The sequence below is a fragment of the Typopeltis vanoorti genome, chromosome 6 (genome assembly GCF_054136105.1).
Source record: "Typopeltis vanoorti isolate ZY-2024b chromosome 6, IOZ_Tvanoo_1.0, whole genome shotgun sequence".
NCBI lineage: Eukaryota > Metazoa > Arthropoda > Arachnida > Uropygi > Thelyphonidae > Typopeltis > Typopeltis vanoorti.
This window is the reverse complement of record NC_143554.1, coordinates 57,849,301-57,876,254: the sequence shown is the minus strand read 5'-3', so window position 1 is coordinate 57,876,254 and position 26,954 is coordinate 57,849,301. Positions and strand designations below refer to the sequence as shown.

Here is a 26,954-nt window from a genome sequence, read left to right as displayed (position 1 = left end):
TTGGAATGTGGAGTATGAGGACAGATTGAGAGAATGTAAGTTGCAGAGCCTCTTGAATAGAAGGAAGGGGGGGATATGATTGAGACATAAGCATCATGGGGTGTTATCAGGGTGATATGGAAAAGATTTTTCATAGAACGGGTGAGGGGCGTAGAACAAGAAGCCATCAGTTTCCAGTGATGGTGTGTGTGTAGAGGAGTGAGGAGAAGGTTCTTTGTTCTGTTAGTGAGTGGAATGCATTGCCTGAGTGTGCTGTGAATGTAGATACACTGAATCAGTTTAAGGCACAGTTGAATGAGCATTATGTGCGATAGTGTGTACCTCCCATGATGAGTCTCTGACATCATGGAGGTTGGATGACAATAATAATAATACAACATAAAAGTGTTTGGGAGTTTGTGTTGAGTTAAATCAAATTTTAAATGCATTCTGCACATTTGATTTTAATTAATAAACTCTTATCAGGAGAAAGTAGCCAGATAGTTGTTCAGTGATAGTAGAGCAATTTGGCACTACTGTCATTATAAGAAAGATCGACATCCAATATTTATAAATGATACACAGATTTTTTTTATTTCCTTCAGTACGAATGCATTATGCAATTATTTGTAATGAGATTCCAATCAAGTTGAAAATTCTGAACACGCAAAATTTATATACATATATATATATATATATATTACATATTTACCTGCTCATATAAAGTATAGTCTCTTAAGTGTTACATTTGTTACAACAAAATCACCATCCACTATTCTTCTATTATGTCAAGTGATAGGCTCAAATATTTATATCAACATTCACTTGGGTGATCATTTTCATCAGGTAGTGCATGCTGCCATCCGTCTTTCAGTTTATGAAAAAGTTCTTCTACACACTTTGAAAATTCTGATCGATGAACTACATTTTTATTCTCTCCAGAAGATATATTATGCAAGTAAAGTTCATGTCCATAATAGGTTTTCCAATCAACTTTAAAGTTTTGAATATCAAAATGAACCCATCTTGTATATCTATATTTGTGTGTTCTTATGGAGTATCCCATTACTGTTATATTTTCCATTGCAGGTTCATCACTTTCTCTTGTTATGTTATCTGATGGTCTTGGATACTGATTAAATACAGCTGTCTTCCATGTAAAAGGTGCTCTGTCATATGGATAACCTTCTATAACATTTTCCATTAACGGAATGAGACTTACTCCTTCTGTACAAAAATCAATTTGAAAAGAATTAACTGGGCACAACAGAGGTTTTGGCAGGTCTGCACTTTCTGCTATGGTTGGAAATAAGTCTACCAATTCAACAAATTCATTTGTTTCTAAAGGACCAAAGTTACCATTCAAATTTCTGGTGTCAGAATTATGAAAATACGCTGTATTGAAGCTATTTACATGTTGTGTTGATTCTGTGTTCATTACATGTGATATATGTCTAAATTTGACTTCTTTATTATGTTCTGTTATTCCTGGAATATGTACAATTAAAGGAACATGGACAGCCACTTCAAAGTTACTGTATTTAGCCCACTCTTGATGTTCTCCTAAAGACCAACCTGAAAGTTCACATACAAAAAAAAAATTAATAATGATAATAAATATATAAATAAATAAATAAATATATATATATATATAGTGTGTGTGTGCACGAGTGCACGTGTACATATCTTTGGACACAAATCAAAAACTATTTTGTAAAAGAATATGAAACTTTTCACAAATGGAATATTCAAATATTTTTTGATTGGGTGGCTAAATTTATACTGAGATAATTACTATAATTTAAGCAAAGAATAGGTTAAGAGTATCTTACTGAGCACTTTAGGATGTTTAGGACAGGACTTACATTTGAAGGTGGTACTGTTTTTGGGAAGGCTATTCTGAATCTGTTGTTTGGCTTTACTTTACTTAAAAAATTATTGTAGAAATACTATATATATATATATATCAGGGGCAAATATTCCAGGTGTGCAAGGTGTGAGGTGCACATTCACAGAATAGCAATATCACTGATATTGCATTTTTGCATTTATTCCCATTAAAGACTCCCCTAATTGTTTCCTCACTTTGCATGATTCCTAAAATTAAACACAGTACACTAATGCTTCATTAAGGAACAGTTTTGATTCTTAAACATTGCATTACATTTACTTTATGTTAATAGTCTGGGTGTGCAGTCACTCACTCACTCACTCACACACACCTTTGAGCCCTTTGAACAGACACAGATGCTGCAGCAGGTCAAATTCTTAGCATTCCAGTGGTTTTAAACCACCCAGAAGGTGAGGCAGGGTGAGTATCGAGACAACAGTGCCTAGTGGCTGCGATTGGTTATTGTGTCTGATGCATGCATGCAACATAGTCTATGGAAGAAGAGTGTTTTTCCCATTCGTTCGAGTGATAAACAAAAGCTACTAGTTTTTCTTCTTTTTCTTGCTTGAGCAATATAGTATCTGTTGAGGTTGATAAGTTTTTTAACAGTATAGGGACATTTTTATTCTAGTCTTTGAAAACAATAGATGTAGTAAAAATTTATCTATTCCTGAAAAAAAAGAATACTTCTTATTGTAGATTCTGTGTTCATTACATGTGATATATGTCTAAATTTGACTTCTTTATCTCAAAGGTGAAAATACTAAACAAAGTAGGCCTAAAATGAATGACTGAAGAGATTAAGTGTGAAATCTGGAAGAATAAGGAACTGTGTAGGAAACACAAAATGAATGCTGGTAATGATCCGTTGCATGAGGAGTACAAGGAGCAGGCCAGAAAGGTGACTCAGTAAGTGTCACCTTTCTGGCCTGCATATATATATGTGTGTGTTCTATTTCAGAACACACATATATATATGCAGGCCAGAAAGACCACACACATATGTGTGTTCTATTTCAAGTGATTGAAATATCATTCATATACAGATATGAATGAATATGGTATTGCGAGTGAATGTAGTGATTATTTGATCTGAGCTAAGAAAAGTGCTTAGTCTTTTTATATGTAGCAAGTAGAAGGGAAAATGACTAAGCACTTTTCTTAGCTCAGATCAAATAATCACTACATTCACTCGCAATACCATATTCATTCATATCTGTATATGAATGATATTTCAATCACTTGAAATAACACACACACACACACACACACACACACACACACACATATATATATCATCTCATCTTCCTTTCCCACTTTTTTACCTTGCAGTGTCGAGGGTTTATTAATCATTGGACCTCAAACCGTTCACAGGATAAGGTTGTCAGCCCTACACCCCGGTGTATCCTATGTCTGTAGTGTTGAGTTCTCAAGGCCAGTTTGCCTGCTTTGCGGGATGAAAAACCCCAGGATAAACTGAGGAAAAAACCCTACTGTCCATGCCAAAGACCGGCTAACTTGGCTATGGCTGAAGAAGATCCTTCAGCTCCTCACGTCACCAATGGGAATCGAACCTAGGACACTCCTTCCCCAGGCATATGGTTGCGAAGTACACAGCCACTAGGTTAACTGTATGGACTATATATCTGAAATCCAATAAATAAAATAGCAATTTTTAAGTGTTTCATAATATGCATAATGCTTATTGTATTCATTTTATTCATACATTCATGTCATTTGTCTGCACTATATAGATGGATTTTAATGAAATAGACTATCTGAGATTATTACCAAAATTTGTTAAACCATCTCAAGTTTTGATTTCAATGCAGCCATTTTTAGTTGCTTGCAGAGTATTTCAAAATGATTCAAAGTAATAACTGCACTCCAGGTTTGTTGGAATTTAATGAAATTTGAAATTTTGGATCTATAAGATAAACCCAAGATATCTTGCATTTATCTTATAGATATTTTTATACCTTGGTTTTATTCATATTTTAAAAATTTATCTTCTTCTGAATAAAAATGAATACTTCTGTGTATTATACGAAGTTGTTTGTTGATCTACAACAAAATATTAGCATATGTGAGATGTTTATTATTGATAAGACAAAAGAGCTGCTAAAAAAAAATGAATATAGGATTCCAGAAAGTGTGGATAATTCCAATAATCATCTGATATTATGTATCCTATAATTGCGTAAAATGTATACTGAGTCTCAGTAAACAAAAGAAAATTCTTAGGAAACGAAGCAAAATATACATAAATCAGAGAAATACACATAACATGCACAACAAATTTTTGAGATGATTTGCTGCTCCTCAACCCACATGTATTATTATTATTATTAATATTTTTGTTATCCTGAGACCCCCCATGGAGTCAGAGACTAATCTAGGAGCTCCTTTTGTCATACACAGAGCTCATCGTACCGCACCTTAAACACACTCAAATTCTCTGCTGACACCACTCTTTCAGACAATGCATTCCAGTCAATCACAACTCTGCATGCAAAAAAACCTACTTCTCACTCCCCTGCTCACACCTTCCTTATACAGCTTCCAGGGATGATCTCTTGTTCTCATCTGATTTTCCACTGTTTTTTGTAAAAACTTTCCAACATTGATCCTATAACAACCACTTATTAACTTGTAGGTCTCTATCATATCATCCCTCTTCCTCCTATCCACTACACTATGAAAATTGCATCTTCTGAACCTTTCCTCATATTCGACATTCCAGAAATCAGAAACTACCTTAGTCAGTCACCTCTGGATCCTTTCCAACACCTCTGGATCCTTTCCAACACCTCTTCGTCCTTTTGAAAACCAGGTGACCAAATCTGTGCAGAGTAGTCCATGTGTGGCCTAATCAGAGCTGTATACAACTGAACAAGAATCTCCTTACTTCTACAAGTCAGTGTCCTGTGCATCATTCCCAGAATTCTTTGTGTTGTCCTCACAATTTTGGCAATGTGTCCTCCCCTAAATTTCAGATCCTTATCCACTATCTTCCCAAGGTCTCTTATTTCCTCCTCCTCCAACAATATATCCTCACATATGCTATTAATACACAGTACTAATGTACTATAGGTTGATCAATCAACCTCTCATGTATGGGATCGACATAAAACAAATAAATAAATAAGCTTAAATTCCATATCCCATCTTTGTTTAACAACATTGAACTTGTATCCCTATTTCCATACCCATTCACTCAATCTGTTCAAGCCTTCTTCTAAGGCCGAAACATCTTCTCTACTCTTCATAGTTCGTCCAACTTTGCATCACCTACAAACAACTGAATATTCTCCATCCAAATCTTTGCCAATATCATTAACATACAGGTTAAACAGTAATGGACCTAAAACTGACACTGAGGCAAACCACTGGTGACTTTCCTCTTCCAGGATATTGCTTCCCTGTACACAACTTGCTGATACTTATCATATAGCCAGTCTCTGATCGAATGCACTAATCTAATATCCAGCCCTATCAACTCTAGTTTGACTATCAATTATCATGCAGTAATCTATCAAAAGACTTTGCAAAATCCAAATATACCAATGTGTATCCCTCTTCCTTGTCCAATGAAAATGTCACCTTATCGTAATAAGTAAGTAGATTACTAAAACATGACCTTTAGCAAATCCATGCTGTCCATCAAAGATAATGGCATTGTTTTCAACCCAATTCTGGATCCTAGTTCTCACCAGCTCCAACAACTTAATCAGAATACCTGACACATAATTAGATGCTTGAGTTCAGTGGCCCACTCAGGATTTAATCTTGGAAGTGGGCTGAGTACTCAAGATTTAATCTGGGGAGGGAAGCGAGCACTCAAGATTTAATCTTGGGGGGGGGGGGGGGATTTGAGAATGCACACTATGCATTGCATACAACCTATGACTGAGCATCTGCAGTGAAGTCCAACACACGATACCAGTGATCTCTGGCCCGGCTCGGGCAAACAAAGTATCGCTCGAGCACTACTTCATTCGCCTTGCGTTCACAACGCCCATGATTCCCGAAAGCCAAAGGGTATTTCGACCTTATGTGACCTCTAATTCATATGTAGTATAGATATAGAAGACACGACACAATATAAATTTAAAAAAAAAGAATTTTAATTAGGAAAAGATTTTTTTTTTTTTTTAATTTTCTAGTCTTTTTTCCTTTTTCTTTTTTGGGGGCCAGGACCTTTTGGCCCCCCTCCCTGGGTGCGCAAATGCTTGAGTTCTATCACCTCCCTTATGAAGTGGCACGATCTTGCTCTCCTTCCACTCCTTTGGAACTCGACACAGTGCAAGGCTCATATTAAAAAAATATCTCAAGGCAGATGCCAGCAGTTGGTGATATCAAACTCTCCACGATATCACATTCACAAGAATGAAAGCCCTTTAGGAATTGCTCATTAAGGTCTTTCATCCAATCAATGTCATCCTTCCATAATCATTTTTTTTTTTTTTTTTTTTTTTTTTTTTTTTTTTTTTTTTTGCTGGCAATATATGGAAAGAACTCCCTAGGATTTTTTATTTTTTTTTTGGCTTCATTAGCTAACTGCTGCTCATACTTCACTTTTGCTACCCTTACCAACCAAGTCATCCTCCTTGCCTGGTCTTTATAATCCTCATGGAATGAATTAGTTATTACCACTTCTCTTATGCTGCCTCCATAATGCCTTTTTCCTCTGTATCACATACTTTAAAATCTCTTCATTCATCCATTTCTCATCTACCTTATTTAACCTTCTAACCATTGGAATTTGCTTCTACTAGAAAGTTCTTGAATATCTCCCAAACTGCAATGATCTCTTTTCCGGCTAACTCCACATTCCATGCTACAACTGCACGCTGTCTCCTGAGCTTCTCATAATTACCAACCTTGTAGTTCCACATATACTTTTTCTTCTCACAGAGGTCCTCATACTGCTGGCAACTACCTAAGTAATCACTTCATAGTCACTCTCACCAACTGGAGAATGATTTGGCACATCATTTATAATTACATCCTCTGATGAGATGATCAAATCCAAGACCCTCAAGGTTCATGCATCCTCTGTTACATACTGTCTGAGGTAGTTGTCCCTCAAAAACTCAAGAAACTCCTTTTCTTTACTATTTACAGTTGCTATCTCATCATCTCATTCTATATTGGAATAATTAAAATCACCCATAATGATCACGCTTTTCTTATTTGCTTGGCTAATTTGATTATACATTTCAGAGTCATTACTATCCACATTACCAGGTCTATAACAATATCTGACTAAGTATTTCATTCTATTCACCACTATCTCACACCATACTGCCTCAAAACTACTGGTGCTATTTCCCTCTTGCATCTCTACTGTGTATGGATGTAACTCTTTCTCTATCATCAATAGCACTCCCCTTCCTTTTTATCCTTCCTATCTTCATGAAACACACCATACCCTTCCATCTCTATTCCTATCAGGATGTCATCCTCATCCAACCATGTCTCAATTATTCCAACGATTTTTGGGTGAACAGACTCAATTAATGCAATCATTTGCTTTGTTTCTTACACTTCTAGTATTTGTATACAAATAGAGCAGCTTATTCTTGGATCTATAACTAGTTTTTGATACCACTTATTTGATGTGACTTCTCCATGCTTAACTTGAGCCATTTCTTTTTCTCCTTATTTATCTTAGAACCTTCTTCAAATCCATCTGTTTTTCCCTTGATCCCAGGTCATCCCCTTCCCTTTTTTTTTGTCTACACATGCATTCAGATCCTCCTGGAGCATCTACCTTTCTCATGCTGTTTTCCTCTGTCCACCCTTAGCCTCTCCGTTTCCCAGTCTGTCTATCTTGCACACCTGTTCTCTCATTCTCTATACTTACACCATCCACTTCTTTATTCATAACCACCTCTTCAATCTCTCCAGTCTTACTCTCCTGTTCTTCCACATCGCTTCCCGCTTGATCAGGTTCATTCTCTGCACTCACTTCTCTAAGTTCCAGCAGCAGTCTCTCTCTAAGTGATTCACATCAAAACCACTCAAATGCAGTTCATTGCTCCTATACAGTTCACTTCATCCTTCAAACTCATTCCACACATTAACAAATGCACTCCTTTCTCCCCAGACATTTCCACTAACATATCATTCATAATCCCTGCTCTCTGCTTCATCTCACCACTGTCATACCTGGGCAACACACTTACTGCCATTCCTATCATGCTATTATCTTTTATCAACAACCTCCTGATAACCAATCTGACATGTTCTTTGTTTGCAGTCATGTCATTTGTCCCTATTACAACTGCTAACTCTTTTGTTCGCTTACTTCTTATATCCAATGCCTCAATCACTCTAATCATTCTACCTCCAGTAAATTTTGTGCATCCTCTCATCCAGTACACATTTAATAATTGAATCACCATACAATGCCACTCGTGGGTCTTTCGTTACCTCTTTTATACCAATACTATTCGTTTTCATCATTTTTATTCTTCCATACATATCTTGAATTCTTTAACTTCATTCCACATTCATTTCATCTCTTGCTTCATCTTAAACAACTCAATTTTCGAATCCCGCATTCGATTTTCACTCTCATTCATTCTTTCAATTTGGCTGCCAGCCATACACACTTATTTGCAGTCAACGCCCCTCACCACCTTATCTTTAACTACACTTTGTTATTTAACTTCTGATACATTCACATCACTTTCATCTTTCTTACCATCAATTGTTAAGTTTCTCAGATTACTCATTCTCTTTTTCAAAATCTTTTGAAAAAGAGAATAAGTCACCCTCTTGCTCACAGCTTCCTTTCATAACTTCCAAGGATGGCCCCCTTGTCACCACTCCTTTCTGCCATTCCGCCAAGCGAAAGAACTCCCCAATGTCTACCCTGTAATCAACAGTTTAAAAGTCTCAAACATATCACCTCTCCTTCTATCCACCAAACTCTGCAGTCCACATTCCCTCAGTTGATCCTTGTAACTGACACTGTAAAGTCCTGAAACCACCTTTGTTATCCACCTCTCTACCCTTTCAAAGTTAATTTATCCCCTTCAAATCCTGGGGACCAAATTTGAGAACAATAGTCTAAGTGTAGTCTGATCAGGGTCTTATACAATGGAATGGTAACTCTTTTATCTCTGCAGGTCAGCATCCTTCTCAGTATTGCAGCAATCCTCTGGGTTACCTTTGCAATATGTTCCCTGAATTTAAGTTTTCTATCAATCATCACCCCCAGCTCCTCCAATCGAGTATGCATCCTCTCATCGATGGATCCCAAACTTCAAGATTTTATTTGCTGCATTAAACTGAAACCCCCATTCATTTGCCCATCTGTCTAGTTTATTCAAATCCTCTTGCAGGGCAGCCACTGCACTATTACTGATAATCCTTCCCAGCTTCACATCATCTGCATACAGCTGAATATCCCCTTGCAATCTATTGACAATGTCACTGATACTGTGGAACCACACTTGTAACCTTCTGCTTCCTTGATATTGCCCCACCATACACAACTCTCTGATACCAGACAGCCAATCCTGAATCCATTTGACTAACCCGACATTTAAACCCATGTGTTGCAACTTAAATATCAGCTTATCATGTGGCACCCTGTCAAATGTCTTTGCAAAATCCAAAAAAATGGCAGTATATGCCTTTCCCTCATAAACTGATAGCTAGCACGAGAACAAGTAACTCTGATCTTGAAACAAGTAACTATTAAAATCCTACAATCACAAATCACAAGCCAGTATAATTATCACCACCCATCAAAAATGGCACAACTGTCAAGACTTACCATTTGGTCTATTGAGACCAACTCACTAATGAACTAAACTAGAGGACACATGCACTGTAGTGCTTGTCATTATAGCATATTATTTCTATAACGAAGTGACATACATTAAAAGCTCAAAACTTTCATGAGAGTAAATGAATTTCCTTTGTCTACTGAGATTTTGATGATGTCAAAATCTCAGTAGACAAAGGAAACAGTTGGAAATCTTACAATGATGTCAGAACACCATATATGGCAGAAACCAGTGGCAGCCAGTAAAAATTTTAAGTGGGGGTGCTGCATATGCAAAATAAGAATACAAAATAAAAATTGTCATAATTCAGTCTTGTATCTATAATAAATAAATAATTATACATTATTTTAACTGAATAAAATAAGATTTATCAAAAATATTTCACCCTCACCATGAACATACACACCAATAATAAAGGTTTCATATTTCAGAGAAATAACGTGTGCAAGCATACAATTTATCTGTAGTGATGGATTCACTTGTTACATGCAGTGACAAGTGCAAACGAATATCGGTGAGTCCAGCCGTAACTGACCGAATGTGATAATTCCAATAATGCATTAGATTGCAAGTGCATTTGTTTCATGTAACAATAATTTTTCATGTAACGATAACTGAAAAAATATAATTCTTTTCATATTTTCAACAGTGACACGCATCACAATTCAACCTTGTAATAAATAATTATAGTCCGTGCAGTTAGCTGAGTGGTTACACGCTCCGCAACCATATGCCTGGGAAAGGAATGTCCTGCATTCGATTCTCATTGCTGATGTGAGGAGCTTAGGATCTTTCTTAGACAGAGCCAAGTTAGCCAGTCTTGGGCATGAACTGCAGGGTTTTTCTCCCCAGTTTATCTGGGGTTTTTCCTCACAAAGCAGGCAAACTGGTCTTAAGAACACAAAGTTTCACAGACAATTACACATGGTTGAGCATGGGGGTAATGACCCCACCTCGTAATGAATTATGAAACCTAAAAATGGGAGGCCAAGGCCCTACATGGGGCTGTAGCACCAAGGAAGAAGAAGAATAAATAATTATATGTTATTTTAACAGAATAAAATAAGATTTACCAAAAATATTTCACCCTCACCATGAACACACACCAATAATAAAAGTTTCGTATCTCACAGAAAGAGCAAGTGCAAGCATACAATTCATCTGTAACGACACTGCTCGTTGAGCATAGTGTCAGATTCACTTCTTACATTAGTGACAAGTGCAAACGAATATCGGCGAGTCTAGCCGCAACTGACCAAACATGATAATTCCGACACTGTGTTAGATTGCAGCACATTTGTTTCATAATCTAATGTGTTAATCAAACAATTCCAATTATTAACTATTCAATCAATGTCGAAACATAAACAGTAACCTTTAACATGTTGTATTACATTTATATAATGTTGTAAGCATTGTTATTATTTATAAACAAACAAAATTTAATTTTTTTGTTTTTTCCTTGGGGATGCTGCAGTGTCGCAGTGCTCATTTACAAATCATACATAAATAGAAATGAGGAGAAATCATTCACTGTTGACATAACACAAAGGATTGGAAGGAACCAAACATTAAAAATATGAAAATTACTAATGAAAACAATAATTTAAACTGAAATTGAAAATGCTGAATTAATGTTTACATTTGAAATGTTATGTTAGAATCAATAAATTAATGTCGCTTACCTCAAATCATCTTCAAAATAAATTAAATCCATGCATAATGTACCATTAAAATTGAAAATTTAGCTCATAAATTTTCATAAATTTTCAATATAAATTCTAAATCAGAATAGTTTTTTATCTTATAAAGAAGCTTCCAAGCACAAAATGAGGTAGTACAGAAAGTTTTTTTTTTCACCTGGTTAGAAAGTAAATTACACCTCCCAAGAAGTTATATTCTTGTTTAATCTGTTATCCAAGTGGCAGCAAACACAGTGAAAGTTTACTTAAAAAACCTTTGTACTAAATTTGAGAGGTGCTAAGTTCCTCATCCCATATAACATGCAAACTTACTGGAGAATACACAAAATTTAAGGATGTACTGTACCTGTCTCTCTCTCTCTCACTCACTCACACATTTCATCATTTTGGCATAATAAAGATTTAACCAGTCAAGCTAGATCAAATGTCTTCCAACAATCACTTCAATTTTTCTATGCTTGTTCATAGCATTTTTCCAAATTCAGCAATATAAAAAAGATCTAAAAGATAACCACAGTAATCCATACTAATATCTTCCCTTTCTGTTAGACTCAATGGTTTGTCATTACCAAGTAACCATGGCTTCTTAGAAACCTATGCTTATGATAGGGAAGTTAATCTGATTTTCATTGTCTGCTGTGGATAATTGTGCATGTTATTCTGTACTGCATGTGTTTGCCTGTTTTATGAGATAAAAAAAAACCTAAGTTTCCAGGAAGAAAAACCCTTACAACCTCCATATGAAACCAGCTAACTCATCTTCACATGAAAAGCCCTGATAAAGGTCTTTTGTATCCTAGACAGGAGTCGAAAAATCTTTCCGAGATTAGATGATTTCTTCTTTATTTTAGAAAGAATAAAAATAAGTAAAATGAAAAAGAATCAAAGTCAAATAAAGTAGAATGCAAGTAAAAAAGTAAAATAAAAAATCATATTGAAAATCAGCAATAAAAAGCAAATGATAATGAAAATAGGGAAAATATCAGAAACATCAACTGAATTCTGAGTGGAGAATCTATACAAAAAGTAAAACATTCAATTATTTAGACATAATTTTCATGAAAATGACAAATTAAAAATGGACATAAATAACAGAATTAGCTAAAAAAGATATGGTAGAAATTCAACTGAATAACTTTATATGGAATAAGACAGAAATTTACAAGGAAATATACAAGGCAGAGAGTTCAAACAAATTTTAACTTAAGGATGTGAGAGCTGGGTAAGAAACAAAAACACTTCATCACAAACTGGAGACCACAGTTGTAAGAGTTCTAAAAGACATTAAGGGAGTGAACAGATGACACCAATGGCAGTATCATATTAAAAATGAGGATATTAGAAAAGAACTTGATGTTGTTAGCATTCAGGAATGTATTAGCAGAGCTAATCTCAGGTGGTATGATCACTCACTAGATGGCCAACTAGGCCGTCTAGTGAGTGATCATACCACCTGAGATTAGCTCTGGTTAGCATATCTACTCTCCAACCAAAAAAAAAACTGCGTATCTGAATCCGACTGCGGGCATGGATGTTTGTGATTGTCTGTGATAATACTAGTGATGGGCAGTAGATGGTGAATTGAGTGGTGGAGACAGAGTTGTAGAGTAGGTGCCCTTCCTCGATGAGTCATTGTACTCCCTGGAAGTGTTATGTAATAAAAAAAAAGGTTAGCAAAAAAAGTGGTTTTTTTTTGACAGAATTGTATAAAAAAGACCAAGAGGAAGACCAATTTTGAGATGGATTCATACAGTAAGATGTGTCTTAGAAGATCGAAATATAAGATCTGATAATACTGGAGTCTTGACAGATATACCACATTAATTTGGAGGAAAACTGTTGAGAGGAAGTTAGTAATGATCTAACTTATCTTTTTCATGTAGTGCAGTATGGTGGAAAAAAAAAAAAAAAAAAAAAACACTACTGAATAACTACAACAATATATGTTATGGAGTAAGCAGGTTTATTAACAAAGAAATATATGTTTACACATGATGATATGTACATCCGCAACTATCAGTGGAATCTTGGTCAAATAAAGCATTAACAACAGTACATTACATGCTCAAAATGGGCACCTTGGTTTTCAAGACAGGTTTCGTAGCATATGTGAAGGTTCTCTGTCATCTTGGAGAACAAGGATCTTTATTCCTTTGTGCATTGAGTTTGAAGGTGGGTCATGGCAGAATACACATTCCTTCAACATACTCCAAATGAAAGAATCATGCAATTTGAGATCAGAAGAATGTCAAGGGTACCAAAATTCTGTGAACCTCGCAATGAACCTCCCAGGGGAAGTCTTCTGATAACCAGGCTCTAGAAACATGTGATGTGTGACAGGTTGCTCCATCCTGTTGGAATACCTGTGCATGAAATGGAATGTTTTTTGTACGACACATCCTATGCAAATCCTGGGTGAACGGAACTAACACATTCTCAATATAGCATTTGCTATTCAAGGTCATGGTTTCACCACCTCTTCAAATGAAGTAGGGCCCAGCCATGTTTCCAGCCATGGCTGAAAATCGCACCATATGGTGATCTTCTCACTCTGAAGAAGTTTCTCTTGGACAAATTCAGGACTCAAGAAACCTGCAGGTTCATATGGTTACATGACTGCTAAGATGGAAACGTGCTTCTTCCGAGAACCACACATTATGGAGGAAGAATAGATCATCATAGAGATTGGTCAGCATAAATGTATAGTATTCCTGCCATGCAGGGTGCCTATTTATAACATATAAATAGGCACCCAGCTCCTTAAGGATTCTATGCAGTGACTGCCTCGGTATCCCAAGTTTTACTGCTGAACAGTGCTTAATGCATTTTGAAGACTGTAACTGCTCCAGCACATACACCCATGATTTTTATTTGTGTTAACAGTCCATGGTCTCCCCAAATGTCCTTTGCATTGTGGCAGAGCCTGGTATGCTGGAACCTCTCAATTAAGGCAATGATGATACTACTGCTTGGAGCAAGTTTATGGAAACGATGAACAACCTTCTCACAAATATGTTGTAGACTTGGACCATTTGCTCTACCAACTCTCTATGAATGAAAACAATGCTCAACAATAAATGTCTTTTCTTCCAATGTCAACACCATTGCTAAATATAATGGCATAGACTCTATATGTGCTCTTCTACTGATGTGCATGCAGTCAAACGGCATATCTCATAGCACATGTACTGAAGGGGGTGTCAAAGTTCAGTACTGTTGTTTTTTTACACATACCATACTACTGTAATATTCTATATATACTTCTTCCTGAGGGTACATATCAGGAATTTGATAATGATGATAAAGGTAAAATGATTGTGTTCACTGATTGATAAAATTTTTCCTTAATATACGAGTATATAATAGCATGATAGTAATATATGATAAAGTTTTCATTATTAGTAACTTCCTATCAACAGCTTTCTTCCAGTCTCAGAGATTATGTACCATATTAATATATGGTTTGCCAGATCCAATACAGTCACATCTTATACTGCCATTTAACAAGGACATCATCAATCCATCTACTTTTGGGTCTTACTTTGTCTTTCTTTAATGCCATTCTTTCATTAAGCATCCATTTTGCTCATCATTCCTCTCCCATTTCATTTAAAGGACTATCCAATCTTAGATTACTTCTGCTCACTAAATCTTGAATGCTGACAATGTCTAGTTTGTTACTAGCTGCTTCATTTTTAATATGACTCTGTCACTGATGCCATCTGTTAAACTAAGACACTGGATGAACAGTTTGTATCAAGACATTGTTCAATTCTACTTTTAACTGAGAGTTGGGTTAGGAACATTTGAAGACCAGAATACAGCCAGTTTTGTTTTGGCTAATTTCTCTTATTCCATATAAATTTAATCAACTTGTTACAAACCAAACCAGTTCATTTATACTATGATCTATTTCTGGCAGCTGCATTCTCAATGGCAATAGGTATAATAGGCATGCAAACATCATATAGCTTCAAAATAACTAGCTATTTGAGGCAGATAATTTATTTTGTACCCAATGATTGAATATGCAAAATTTGAAAACTATTAATATGGATATCAAAAAACTTGGAAGGATAAGATAGAACTATTATAGATTGTTTTAGATGTATATTTTCCCAAATTGTATAATTTCTTTATGCTGATTCTAAAAATGCAACAAACCTTTTTCATATATTTTCTCAGTTGTTGCTGCATCATATGAGACATCATCGACCCTGTCTGTCAGCCAGTTTCAAAGGCAAATCAGAATTCAGAAAAACCTACTAGTGTAGTTAACTCTGCTTGTGTATAGATATAATTTATTTTATTGAGAGTTTTATGATGATTTTGAATGTTTTTAGTCTCAACATTTGTTTATAATATTGCAAAAATTATTTGACTTTTTTTTTTCATAGAAGTGATTCCAGACATGGTGTAAGTCTTAGAACTGAGAACGTGTGAAAATAATCAAAATATTATTATTATTATTACACCCTCCATAGAGTCGACATTCTTATCGTGGGAGGTTCATTCAACTGACAACATATTTATCATATAGCATCTTAAAATCCTTACCATCCTTGCATTAACTACACATTCTGGTAATGCATTCCATTCACTGACACTTCTCCATGTAAAAAATCTACTCCTCACACCCTTCTTCACCATACTTTTACATAACTTCCAGGAATGACCTCTGGTTCTTCCCCTCTCACCTTCTACTCTTTTTATAATCCCCTCTGGATTAATTTGATAAAATTCTCTCACTAACTTAAATGCCTCTATCATACCATCTCTCTTCCTCCTATCCACCAAACTCTGCAATCCACTATTATTTTAATTGCTAATATAGCATATTTTCGTTTAGGTGTGCCCTGTTTTTTTAGAATGTCATTGGCTCTTTACCCAAAATTCTAGGATATTACTGAAGTGTTATAAAACTAATATATGAAGAATAAAAATAGGAGAACATTTTGGACATACCTTTTTGGATGTTGTTTTCTGTCTCCTTTTTCCAACAATGTGCCTTCATATGCTGTTAAGCTGTTAAAGGAAGGGGGATTTTTCTGGGGAAGTGGGGGTAAAGTAATGTGGGGGAATTATTTGAATAAACCTGGGTTTTTTTAATATATGTATGATATTACTTTTATTAAGGGTGGGTAGAGAGTGTTTTGGGAGGGGGGGGGTGAGAGAAGGATCTGAAGATAAAAATTTTTTTTGGGGGGAAGAGGAGGGATTTAATGGAAAAAAGTCAGGGCCGAGAGTTCAGAACTCGTGAGGGAAGTGGATGCTATGTCATGTCGGTTAGGTGTTTCTGTCTTTGGTGTACTTGTGTTGTCTCCTATTGGTCGGAGTCGTGACCTAATTTTTATGTTGCGAAGCTTCCAACTCTCGGAGATTATGTAGGATTGGTAGAAGTTTATCGAGTTTCCATCTCATTTTATGGCTATCGTTTCTGATATTCTAAGCATTGTCTTGCATGTCTAATATTATGGTCTTGTCGATTTGTAGGGTATCTTTTGTTCAAGGGCATGGACTGCTATCTCAGTCTTTCTTGTACTTTGTATCCTGTTTTTCTTTTGGTTGTTGCATTTATTATTGTTTAAATGTTCTGGAATAGGGATGCTGCAGTCATGTAAATGCTCTTGCAGTCTTGTCTGATCGTAGAGCCTGTGTAGGTGACATCACAGTCTTTTTGGCAGAGAAATTTGTAAACAACGTTGTGGTGTTTCTAATATTTCTTTGTTTGTGCGAGGTTTTGTAGGTTTTAGTGCAATCCACATTTCTTCAACCTCTCTCCATAGCCAGCATTCCAGACTCCTGATACTGTCTTAGTCACTCGTCTCTGGGCCCTTTCCAATGTCTCCACAACACATTGAAAACCAGGTGACCAGATCTGAGCACAATAGTCCAAGTGTGGACTGACCAGTGCCTTATACAGTGGTACAACCACTTCCTTATCCCTACATGTTAGAGTACTTCTTATCACAGCTGCACTACGATTTGCAACCTATGCAACCCTAGCAATATGCCCTCTAAACTTCAGTCTCCTGTCAACCATCACTCCAAATCTCTCATCTCATCCACTTCCTGCAGTACAGCACCATCAGTATAGTACACAGCCTTATATTTCTGCACTCCAAAATGCAACATCTTGCATTTATTGATATTAAAACTACAACCACACTCTTTTGTCCAAGTAAAAGTATTCAAATCTTCCTGAAGGGATTCAGCATCAGCAGTGCTACTTATAATTCTTATAATACTTATATAATTCTACCCATTATGAATAAATAAATAATAAAAAATGGTCATGTGATTAATTTTTACCCTGTTATACTTTACCTTATTGTAAAACAGGGTAAAAATTAACCACAGCATTAAGGAAAGCTTCAAAATTGATCAGGTTCACAGCTGAACGTGCAATCTAGGCTAAGAAGATAAAGTGACATATTTGCCTGATTGGTGAGAAAGAAAAAAAAAATGTTTCAACTCTTGATATGGAGAAACTAACAAATCTTATCTGATTTGCTAGTTTCTCCAAATTTTCCCAAAATATTTGTGTGTTGAATTCATTTCTTACTTTGCTTTTTAGATTTCCAACAAGGACAAGATTCTTTATTTATTTATTCATTTTTTTTTTTTGTAGCTGTCTTTTTTAATGACCTGATAAATTCATGATCATTACCAGAGACCTCTCTCGATGAGTCCTGGCAATCAACTCATCAAGGAAAACCCATATTAACCACCTGTCATATCCACTTGATTTACTTCTGATCTGATCCTGTGGCTTCCTCTCTTTGAGAGGGTTGCAGCTGATTACTAGGGAGATAGTGATGCAAGGTGGTTTCCTGTTGCCTTCCTTGCCGTATTTTTATGACTGTAGCCTGTGTGTTCACGGGTCAGGATGAAAAAACCCAGCTGTTCACGCCCAAGACCAGCTAACTTGGCTATGGTTGAGGAAGATCCTTAAGCTCCTCACATCATCAACGGGAATCAAACCTAGGGCACTCCTTCCCCAGGCATATGGTTGCAAAGTGCAAAGCCACTCGGCTAAATGTGCAGACTGATTTACTTCAAACTATCTATATTCACTATTCCAAAAGGCAATCCATTCCAATCATTCACTACTCTAAGAGATAAAAATCCATTCCCCACCCTTTTCTTGACTGCACTCATTGTCAACTTGCATGGATGCCCTCTCATCCTCCCCTTATCCTCAACCATCATCATCATCATCCATTTCCTAATATGTACTCTTAAGAGATGTTCAGACTACTATAACAGCACTACATGATTAAGTTTACATTATTATTAATCTCTGTTGTTTATTTTTTAATGGTATATATTAGAACACAGAAACTAAGTAAATAATTAATTTATTAACTTATTGCTGATATGTCGCTGGTGTTATAACCAGCATCTTCAGAGCACAAAAACACAGTTTATCACAATACGCGAGACTATAACATGGTGTAATCAACGGACTAGTTAAACAAAATTGTAACAGCAACACAATGACTAGAGTCCTGATTTTTGGCGCCCTCTATCTGGAAAAAAAACAACAAAAAAAAAAAACTAGTTTTTTCTTAAGATGACTGTCTCCCAGATCTTAGGCAAGTTAATACAGCCATATTTGTTGAGATTTGGAGTGTGTTTCAGGGCTTCTGTCAAATGACAAAATTGTGACAAACTGTGTTTTTGTGCTCTGAAGGTGTTATAACCAGCGAAATATTGCTGATATTTCGCTGGTTATAACACCAGCGAAATATCAGCAATAAGTTAATAAATTAATTATTTACTTAGTTTCTGTGTTCTAATATATACCATTAAAAAATAAACAACGTGTTCGACGAACACATAAGTCTGTCCACATGATTATTCATCTCTATTTTCCTCCAAATTAGTCTATTATATGTAAGCACAGCAATATTGTCATATCTAACATTTCATGCTCCTCAGGTACTTCTGACTGAATCAATCCACCTAAACGCTGGTCTTTCTCTGGGTCTTTTTCTTACCATTTTGGCAACAAACACCTGCTTTGCTAACCTTTCCTCATCCATTTGATTTAAGTGGCCATATCACTTCAGATTATCTCTACTAACATATTCTTGAATACAAACAATGTCATTTTCCTTCCTAATTTCTTCATTTTTAATATGACTCTACCATTGATACCATCTGTTCAGCCCCCTAATTTTTCTCTGAACTATTATATCTGTGGTCTCTAGTATTTGATCACATACTGTTATTTCTAACCCAACTCTCAGATCCATAACTTAAAACTGATATATACTGCTTTAGTGTTTAGTGATTTGGCTAATTTCTCTCTTATTCCATATATATTTATTCAACTGGCTCTCCATCATACCAGCTTTGCTAATTCTGTTGTCTATTTATAAATTAAATTTGCCAGCTTCACTAAACACTGTGCCAAAATAGCTGAACTATTTTACTTCTTCTATTGGTTCTCCTTTGAGAAAACAGCTGAAGTTTTGATGTTTCTACCTATTTTCATAGTTTTAGTCTTTTTATTGCTAATTTTCATGCAAAATTTGTTACAGCTGTTATTCAATTTATCTAGAGAATCCTAGAAACTTGCACTGGATGTGTTTAGGAGTAAAACATCATCTGCATAAAGTAAAGAGCTAAGTTTGATATCTCTGATTATAATATCAGGTTTAATATCACTTTCTTTCATAATGTGATCCATACAAATGAATAAGAATAGAGATAATGTTCATCCTTGTCTTACACCAGATTTTAAATGAAACCATTTTCTGCATTTCTTTCAATTCCAACTGCTAACTTACACCTTAAATATAGACTATATACTGTTCTGTATAATGTTCCATTTACCGTATATAACTGTAGTGTTTTGAAAAACTTTTCTCTGGGTGCCTTGTACACCTTTTCTAGGTCCCCAAAACTCAAACACAGATTCTTGTTATATTCCCATATTTTTTGCAGCTATTTGTCATAAAGTAAAAAGCAGATCTTGACAACCTCTATTTAGTCCAAAGTCAGCTTGCTCTCCAAGTTTCTATTCCACAATTTTTCTTAGCCTCATCTCACAAGCATGCTTGCATAAATCTTACTGGAATACTCAGTAAGGAAATTCCTCTATAATTGTCACATTCAGCTCTATTTCCTTTTGACATGAGATCTACTTTAATCATCTGGAATTTGACCTGACCTGACCAGACCCTCTGAATTATATTATAGCCACTGCAAAACTTTTATACCTCCATAGGAGTATTTCTGATCAAATAATATTTATCCCAGCTGCCTTTCCATATTTCAAGTTTTTGATGGCTATTTCTACCTCAATTATTGATATGTAATCCTGTTTGCATTTCCCTTGAAAATTTTCTGCAACTGTTAACAGTCTTTCTAAGTAATTACTCCAGACATCTAGGATATCCTTATCTTCATTTTTCATGTCACCTTTATCATTTTCAATTTCTTTTATAGTACTCTTTCCTCCATGTCTAAGCTTTTTCAATAACTTCTAGAACGGTACGAAAGCAACTCCGGCTAGTGCTGCCTTTTAACGCGCGAGACACGAACGGTATAGTTGCAGTGGCTAGACGGGATTCTGATTTAGAGGCGTTCAGTCATAATCCCACAGATGGTAGCTTCGCACCACTGGTCACTCGACCAAGCACATGTACCAAGTGTCCGAACCTGCGGTTCCTCTCGTACTGAGCAGGATTACTATCGCAACGACTAGTCATCAGTAGGGTAAAGCTAACCTGTAATCTTTCTTGATATTTATTTTCTGCATTCTTACCGAATTCTCCACCCTCCATAAAATGAAAATTTTCTTCTAATAGTATCCAATATCACCCTTTCAGAAGTTTGTAGATATCCATCATTATATGGAATAAGAGTGCAATTAGCAAAAACACTAAATCAGCTGTATACAAGACAGTGTTTAAACCAATTTTAACTTATGGATCTGATAGCTGGATTGCAAGTAAAGCACTTGACCAAAGACTAGAGACCGCAGATATGAGAGTCCTGAGAAAGATTAGGGCATGAACAGATGGCATCAATGGCAATATCATATTGAAAATGAGGATATTAGCAAAGAACTTGATATTGTCAGCATCCAGGAATGCATTAGCAGAGATAATCTCAGGTGGTATGGTCACTTAAGCAGAATGGGAGAGAAAAGATTAGCAAAACAAGTGTTCTTTGCCAGGTTGGCAGGAAAAAGATCCAGAGGAAGACCAAGATATAGGTGGATTGATACAGTAAAAAGTACCTTAGAAGACAGAAATATAAGACCTGATAAGATTGGAGTCTTGACATTTAACAGACTGATTTAGAGGAAAATTGCAGATAGGAAGTTAGTAATGATGTAAATTTTTCATGTAGCACTGTTACGTCACCACTTTCGTGGCTTTGTTTAATTTATACTTGTTTTTCCTTATTTAGATCTAATTTGCTTTTACCCTAATTACTCTCAAGATCTAAACCTAAAATTTTCCTTAACTACACGATATAGAAAGACTATCTATATATTTGGCTGATTTCTAGATTATACACGTGAATCAATTACCCAGCCAAAGGGTTTACCTATTGTTAGGGACAAAATCCTTCGTGATTACTGTCTGAGATTGTCTCCCCGATCAGATACTGGCAAATTTATTTGTTACACTGCGCCAGCCAATATCTTTAGGTTAGAAGGAATTCTTAACCAGGGAAACACTCTCAGATAACATACAGAGGTGAAGAATCTAACACTTACTCTTAGTACCGAAATTTTCAATAACAATTATGTTTAATATTGTTTGCAATCGTGCCTTTTAAACATCTATTCTACTACACTTAGGTTCTGATTTTATGAGTGGTAATTTGAATTCATTCTCAGGCCAATGTCAGGTACAAAACATAAAGCACATTTATTGAGATCTTAAGCTTATACATTTTACATTCATGCACTCAGTCAATTTTATGTCGTTCTAAAATAAAGAACTAGTTTAACCAACTAAAACACAAATGGATCCAATCATTAGCTCCTTCTATAAGATTAAACATTAAACTACACATTATACAAGTCTTAAATTTCCTCCATTCAGTTCTCTTCTAAATTACGTTAATTATTCACATAAAATACCTGTCAGAAATCATCCATAAACTTTCTCTAACAAAATGCTCTGTCGAGTTAAGCCACTGCTATCATCGATAATCACATAAGAGTTCTATACTACATTGTTGCTCACTAACTATATAACAATTCTTCACTCTAAATGGGAAAGGAATAACAAAATTCTGTAATTTTTCAGTTCTTGGGAAGATTAACAGATCCATCACTCAATTCACATTTTCGTCTTACACAGCCCGGTCCTTCTCCCTTGAATTGGGGTCAGAACATCTCCGCTTGGTATTTATCCACGTGGTTACTCATAGAGGTCATCCTACTTGGCTTTCCCGAACGTCTGGCGATATGCCGACATTTGTCTGGTTCCGTTGCCGCTTGTCCTCATCAAAGCTGCTGGTTCAGCTATTCTGTCCCAAGGAGATAGCTAGTCAGGGCACTGGAACTGCAGGTGCCGACATCTAACATCTAAGGGCAATCTGGAATCCATCAGGAGGCGAGAGAGAGGCCCACGTCCAACCACCCAGAAAAGGTCAGGAGAAGAAAACCAAGAAGTCCTGAGAGAGAGGGGAGCAACCCCTTTTATTCTGCACCCTTGGGCCCTCTTTACTGCCACATTCTTCCGCACGACACTTGTCTCCTTTGCCTGCGAGATGATCTGGTATACCGCGTCTCCTTGTGTAGCGTCTTCCAGGAAAACAAGCTAGTACCACTTTCCATGTAAATGCTTACGCCTTAAGCCAAACGTTCACCTGCAAACTTTGGACTTTTGTTTACATCTTGATAAACATTTCATTTCACATAGAATACCCTTTTATGGTTAAATTTTACAAACTGGAAATCTTTACTTAGATTTGAATAAACAAGTTTTCTTTTATAATTCTACATTTAAAGGTATTTATAGTCCTATTCACAATCCTTTTGTTTGCTTAAGTACAAGTTTCTCCTTGTTGATACGTTAAACTTGTTAAATCTTGAATTAATTAATTTTTCAATAAATTCTCCCATTCAAGATCTAACAGTACTATCATATCCTGTACATCCTTTGAGGGTATATATCAGGAATTTGATGATGATGAAGTCTCTATCAGATAGCCCCCCCCCCCCCTCTCTCTCCTGTTTGTTGTGCCTGAAGTCCACAAATTCTCAGTCTGTTCTCACCATATACATTCCACAGACCGATGTCTATAACACCCTTTTGTGCCATCTCCACTATAGCTTGACCACCACCACCACCACGGAAACCAGATCTTTACACAATAGTCTAGATGAGGTGGTATCTAAGCCTTGTAAAGAGGCAAAATGACTATCTTATCCTGGCATACTAATGATTACTTCATTAATCAATTATCTTCTAAATTGTATTTACAATCTTTGCTATATGGCCCTTGAATTTCAATTTTCTATTTATTAAAACTCCAAGATCCCTAGCCTGATCAGTTTCTTCTAGCATAATCCCACCTATATAACATGCCAGTGGACATATCATAACACCAAAGTGCATAACTTAAATATTTACTAACATTAAACTGACAGCCATGTCAGACACCAACAATTCCAATATATTTAAGTCATTCTGCTAGTATTGCATGACAGTTGCATATCCAATTACCAAGCTTATCTTTGCATTATTAGCAAACAGCTTTATGTCACCTGTCAAATCCTTCCCAATGTCATTAGTGTAAAGAATGAATAATAATAGACTAAGTACCAATCCCTATGATATATCACTGGATTCTGATGGAGTCCATCAGAACTCCATGGTGGACACAAGAAGTTAAAGATGTAGCGAATGGAGAAAAGAAGAAAGCATATCAAAAGTTCCTGGCAAATAAGTCAGCTTGTGCACTTAGAGACTACAGAGACAAATGTAAGAAAGTTAAATACTGTGTAAAACTAGCTAAACAAAAGTCATGGGAAGATTTTGATAAGAACATAGAAAATAAATATCAAGAAGGTGGCAAGATATTCTGGAGGAGTTCAGCAATGGAGGAAAGAGTGCTGTAAAAGGAATTAGAGATGATAAAGGTGACATGAAAACTGGAGAAAAAGAAATCCTTGATGTATGGAGTAATTATTTCGAAAAATTGCTAAATGAAATAATCAGTGAAGCACAGTGGTAAAAACACTCAACAGGCATGCAATCAAGATATTCAACCAGAAGGCCTGGACAGAGGGATGAACTCCAGATGATTTCTGGAATTCATCTCTCACAGTTCCCATATTATAAAAAGGGAAATAAAATTGAATGTGAGAATTACAGAAGTATTTCTCTACTGAGTGTTCCTGGTGAAATGGTTGAGAAGGATTGTGGGAGGGAAGCTTGGTGAAGAACAAGTTGGATTCAGGTCAAATAGAGGCTGTCAGGATCACATTTTCACTTTACAACAAGCAGTTGAGAAATTATGGGAATATAACAAAAATCTTTATTTAAGTTTTGTAGATCTGCAAAAGGCATATGACAAGGTGCCAAGAGAAAAAGCTATTCAAAATGCAACAGTTATATGGTGTCAATGGGGCATTATATCATGCAATACTTAGGCTTTATTTGAGTTGCAAATCAGCAGTTAGAATTGAAGTACAGGAAGATGGTTTAATGTTAAATCTGGTGTCAGACAAGGATATACATTATCCCCTCTGTTATTATCTATATGGATCACATTATGATAAAAAGTGGTATTAAACCTGATATCAAAATTGGAGAAGTTAATCTCAGCTCTTTACTTTATGTGGATGATGTTATACTTCTAAATAAATCCAGTACAAGTCTGCAAGATTCCCTGACTAAAGTGCATAACTGTTGTAACAGATTTGGTATGAAGGTCAGCAATGGGTCAAAGCTGTATAACTGAGAGGAGACCTCCACATAGCCTTTAAAGGAATGCGGAGAACCGACCAGGGCTTCTGACCTAATGTCCAATCCTCACCTTCTCGTGGTGCACCCTGTTGGGTATCTACTTTGATACTGAACGAACGAGGATGGGCTGGCAATTTGGGATTTAGCCGACCAAATTGTATTCTTATTGGTTAAACCAAAATAAAAAATGATGGTGCAACATGACAAAATTTCATGCCGGCTGGGGCGTCGCCCGGTTAAACAAGGCCCCCGTTGTTTTTGCCAGGGAACCAGGGCGAACAGCGAAAAGTCAGCTACTGGAACAAATCTGAAAACAAACCCCAACTCAACATCACCAGAGTTAAAGATCGGTACTATCAACGTAAGAAGCCTGAATGGCAAAGAAATGGAGCTAGCTGAGGAATTAGATAAGTACCAGATCGACATAATAGGGGTGACTGAAACAAAAAAGACCAAAACTGGTGAGATCTTTCTGAGCAATAAATACAAAATGTTATATTCAGGCAATAACAATCAAGGAAAAGAAGGAGTAGCCATAGTATTCAACACAAAATACGAGGCTAATCTTCTTGAATGGCAGTCAGTCTCAAGTAGAGTAATGTGGGCAAATATGAGAATGGGGAACTGGACAATGAGACTTATTTGTGCCTATGGTCCCACAGAAGGTTCTACTAAGGTAGAAGTGGAGGAATTTTTTGAGGCTTTAGAAAAAGCAACTGACACAATGAAAAAGGAAAAGTTGGTCCTTGTTGGGGATCTAAATAGTAGAGTAGGAAATGATTGTGAGACATACAAAAATATTTTGGGAAAATTTGGAGAAAAGAGCAAAGCTAATAATAATGGCAAATATCTGTTGGATTTCTGCTCAGGACATGGACTGGTTATTACTAACACCATGTTCCAACATAAAAATGTGCACAAATTCACATGGAGAGAAGAGGCTAGGAATAAGAAAAGTCTCATTGACTATGTTATTGTTGATAGTGATGTTTTCTCCCTGGTGCAGGACACCAGAGTGTACAGAGGATTTGAAATTGGAAGTGATCACTATTTAGTCTTGAGCAGGATAAAATTGAATTTCATATTGAAAAGAATAACATGTAAGAAAGTTTTAAAGCGAATAAAAGTTGAGCAGCTCTCAGATGTAAACTGTAGACTAAAATACAGAAATATTATTGAAAAGAAAATGAAAGAGTTTGAGAACAGGAATCAAACCTTGGAGATTCAGTGGCAAACTCTAAAGGAAACATTGATTGATTCTGCCAGAGAGGCATGTGGTGAGGTTGTGTGCAAAGATAAAAAAATCAGAACTCCCTGGTGGACACAGGAAGTTAAAGAGGCAGTGAAGGAAAAGAAGAAAGCATATCAAAAGTTCCTGGCAAATAAGTCAGCTTTTACTCTTACAGAATACAGAGACAAATGTAAGAAAGCTAAACAGTGTGTAAAACTAGCTAAACAAAAGTCATGGGAGGACTTTGGCAAGAATATAGAAAATAAATATCAAGAAGGTGGCAAAATATTCTGGAGGTTGTTGAAGAAGCTTAGGAATGGAGGAAAGAGTGCTGTAAAAGGAATTAGAGATGATAAAGGTGAAATGAAAACAGGAGAAAAAGATATCCTTGAAGTA

General features: G+C 36.0%; 1 protein-coding gene across 3 annotated transcripts in view; it reads right to left on the bottom strand.

The window, feature by feature from the left end:
- Ids (iduronate 2-sulfatase) overlaps nt 1-26,954 on the bottom strand; it is a 192,051-nt gene that overhangs the window by 33,488 nt on the left and 131,609 nt on the right. For 2 of the 3 annotated variants that reach the window (XM_090394841.1, XM_090394842.1), the window contains exon 8: nt 560-1,554. In XM_090394841.1, the coding sequence (XP_090250967.1) occupies nt 794-1,554 (761 nt within the window). In that variant the 3' untranslated portion in view covers nt 560-793. Of the gene's footprint in view, nt 1-559; nt 1,555-26,954 lie in introns of those variants that run through there. The other variant, XR_016548485.1, reaches the window with a different exon arrangement.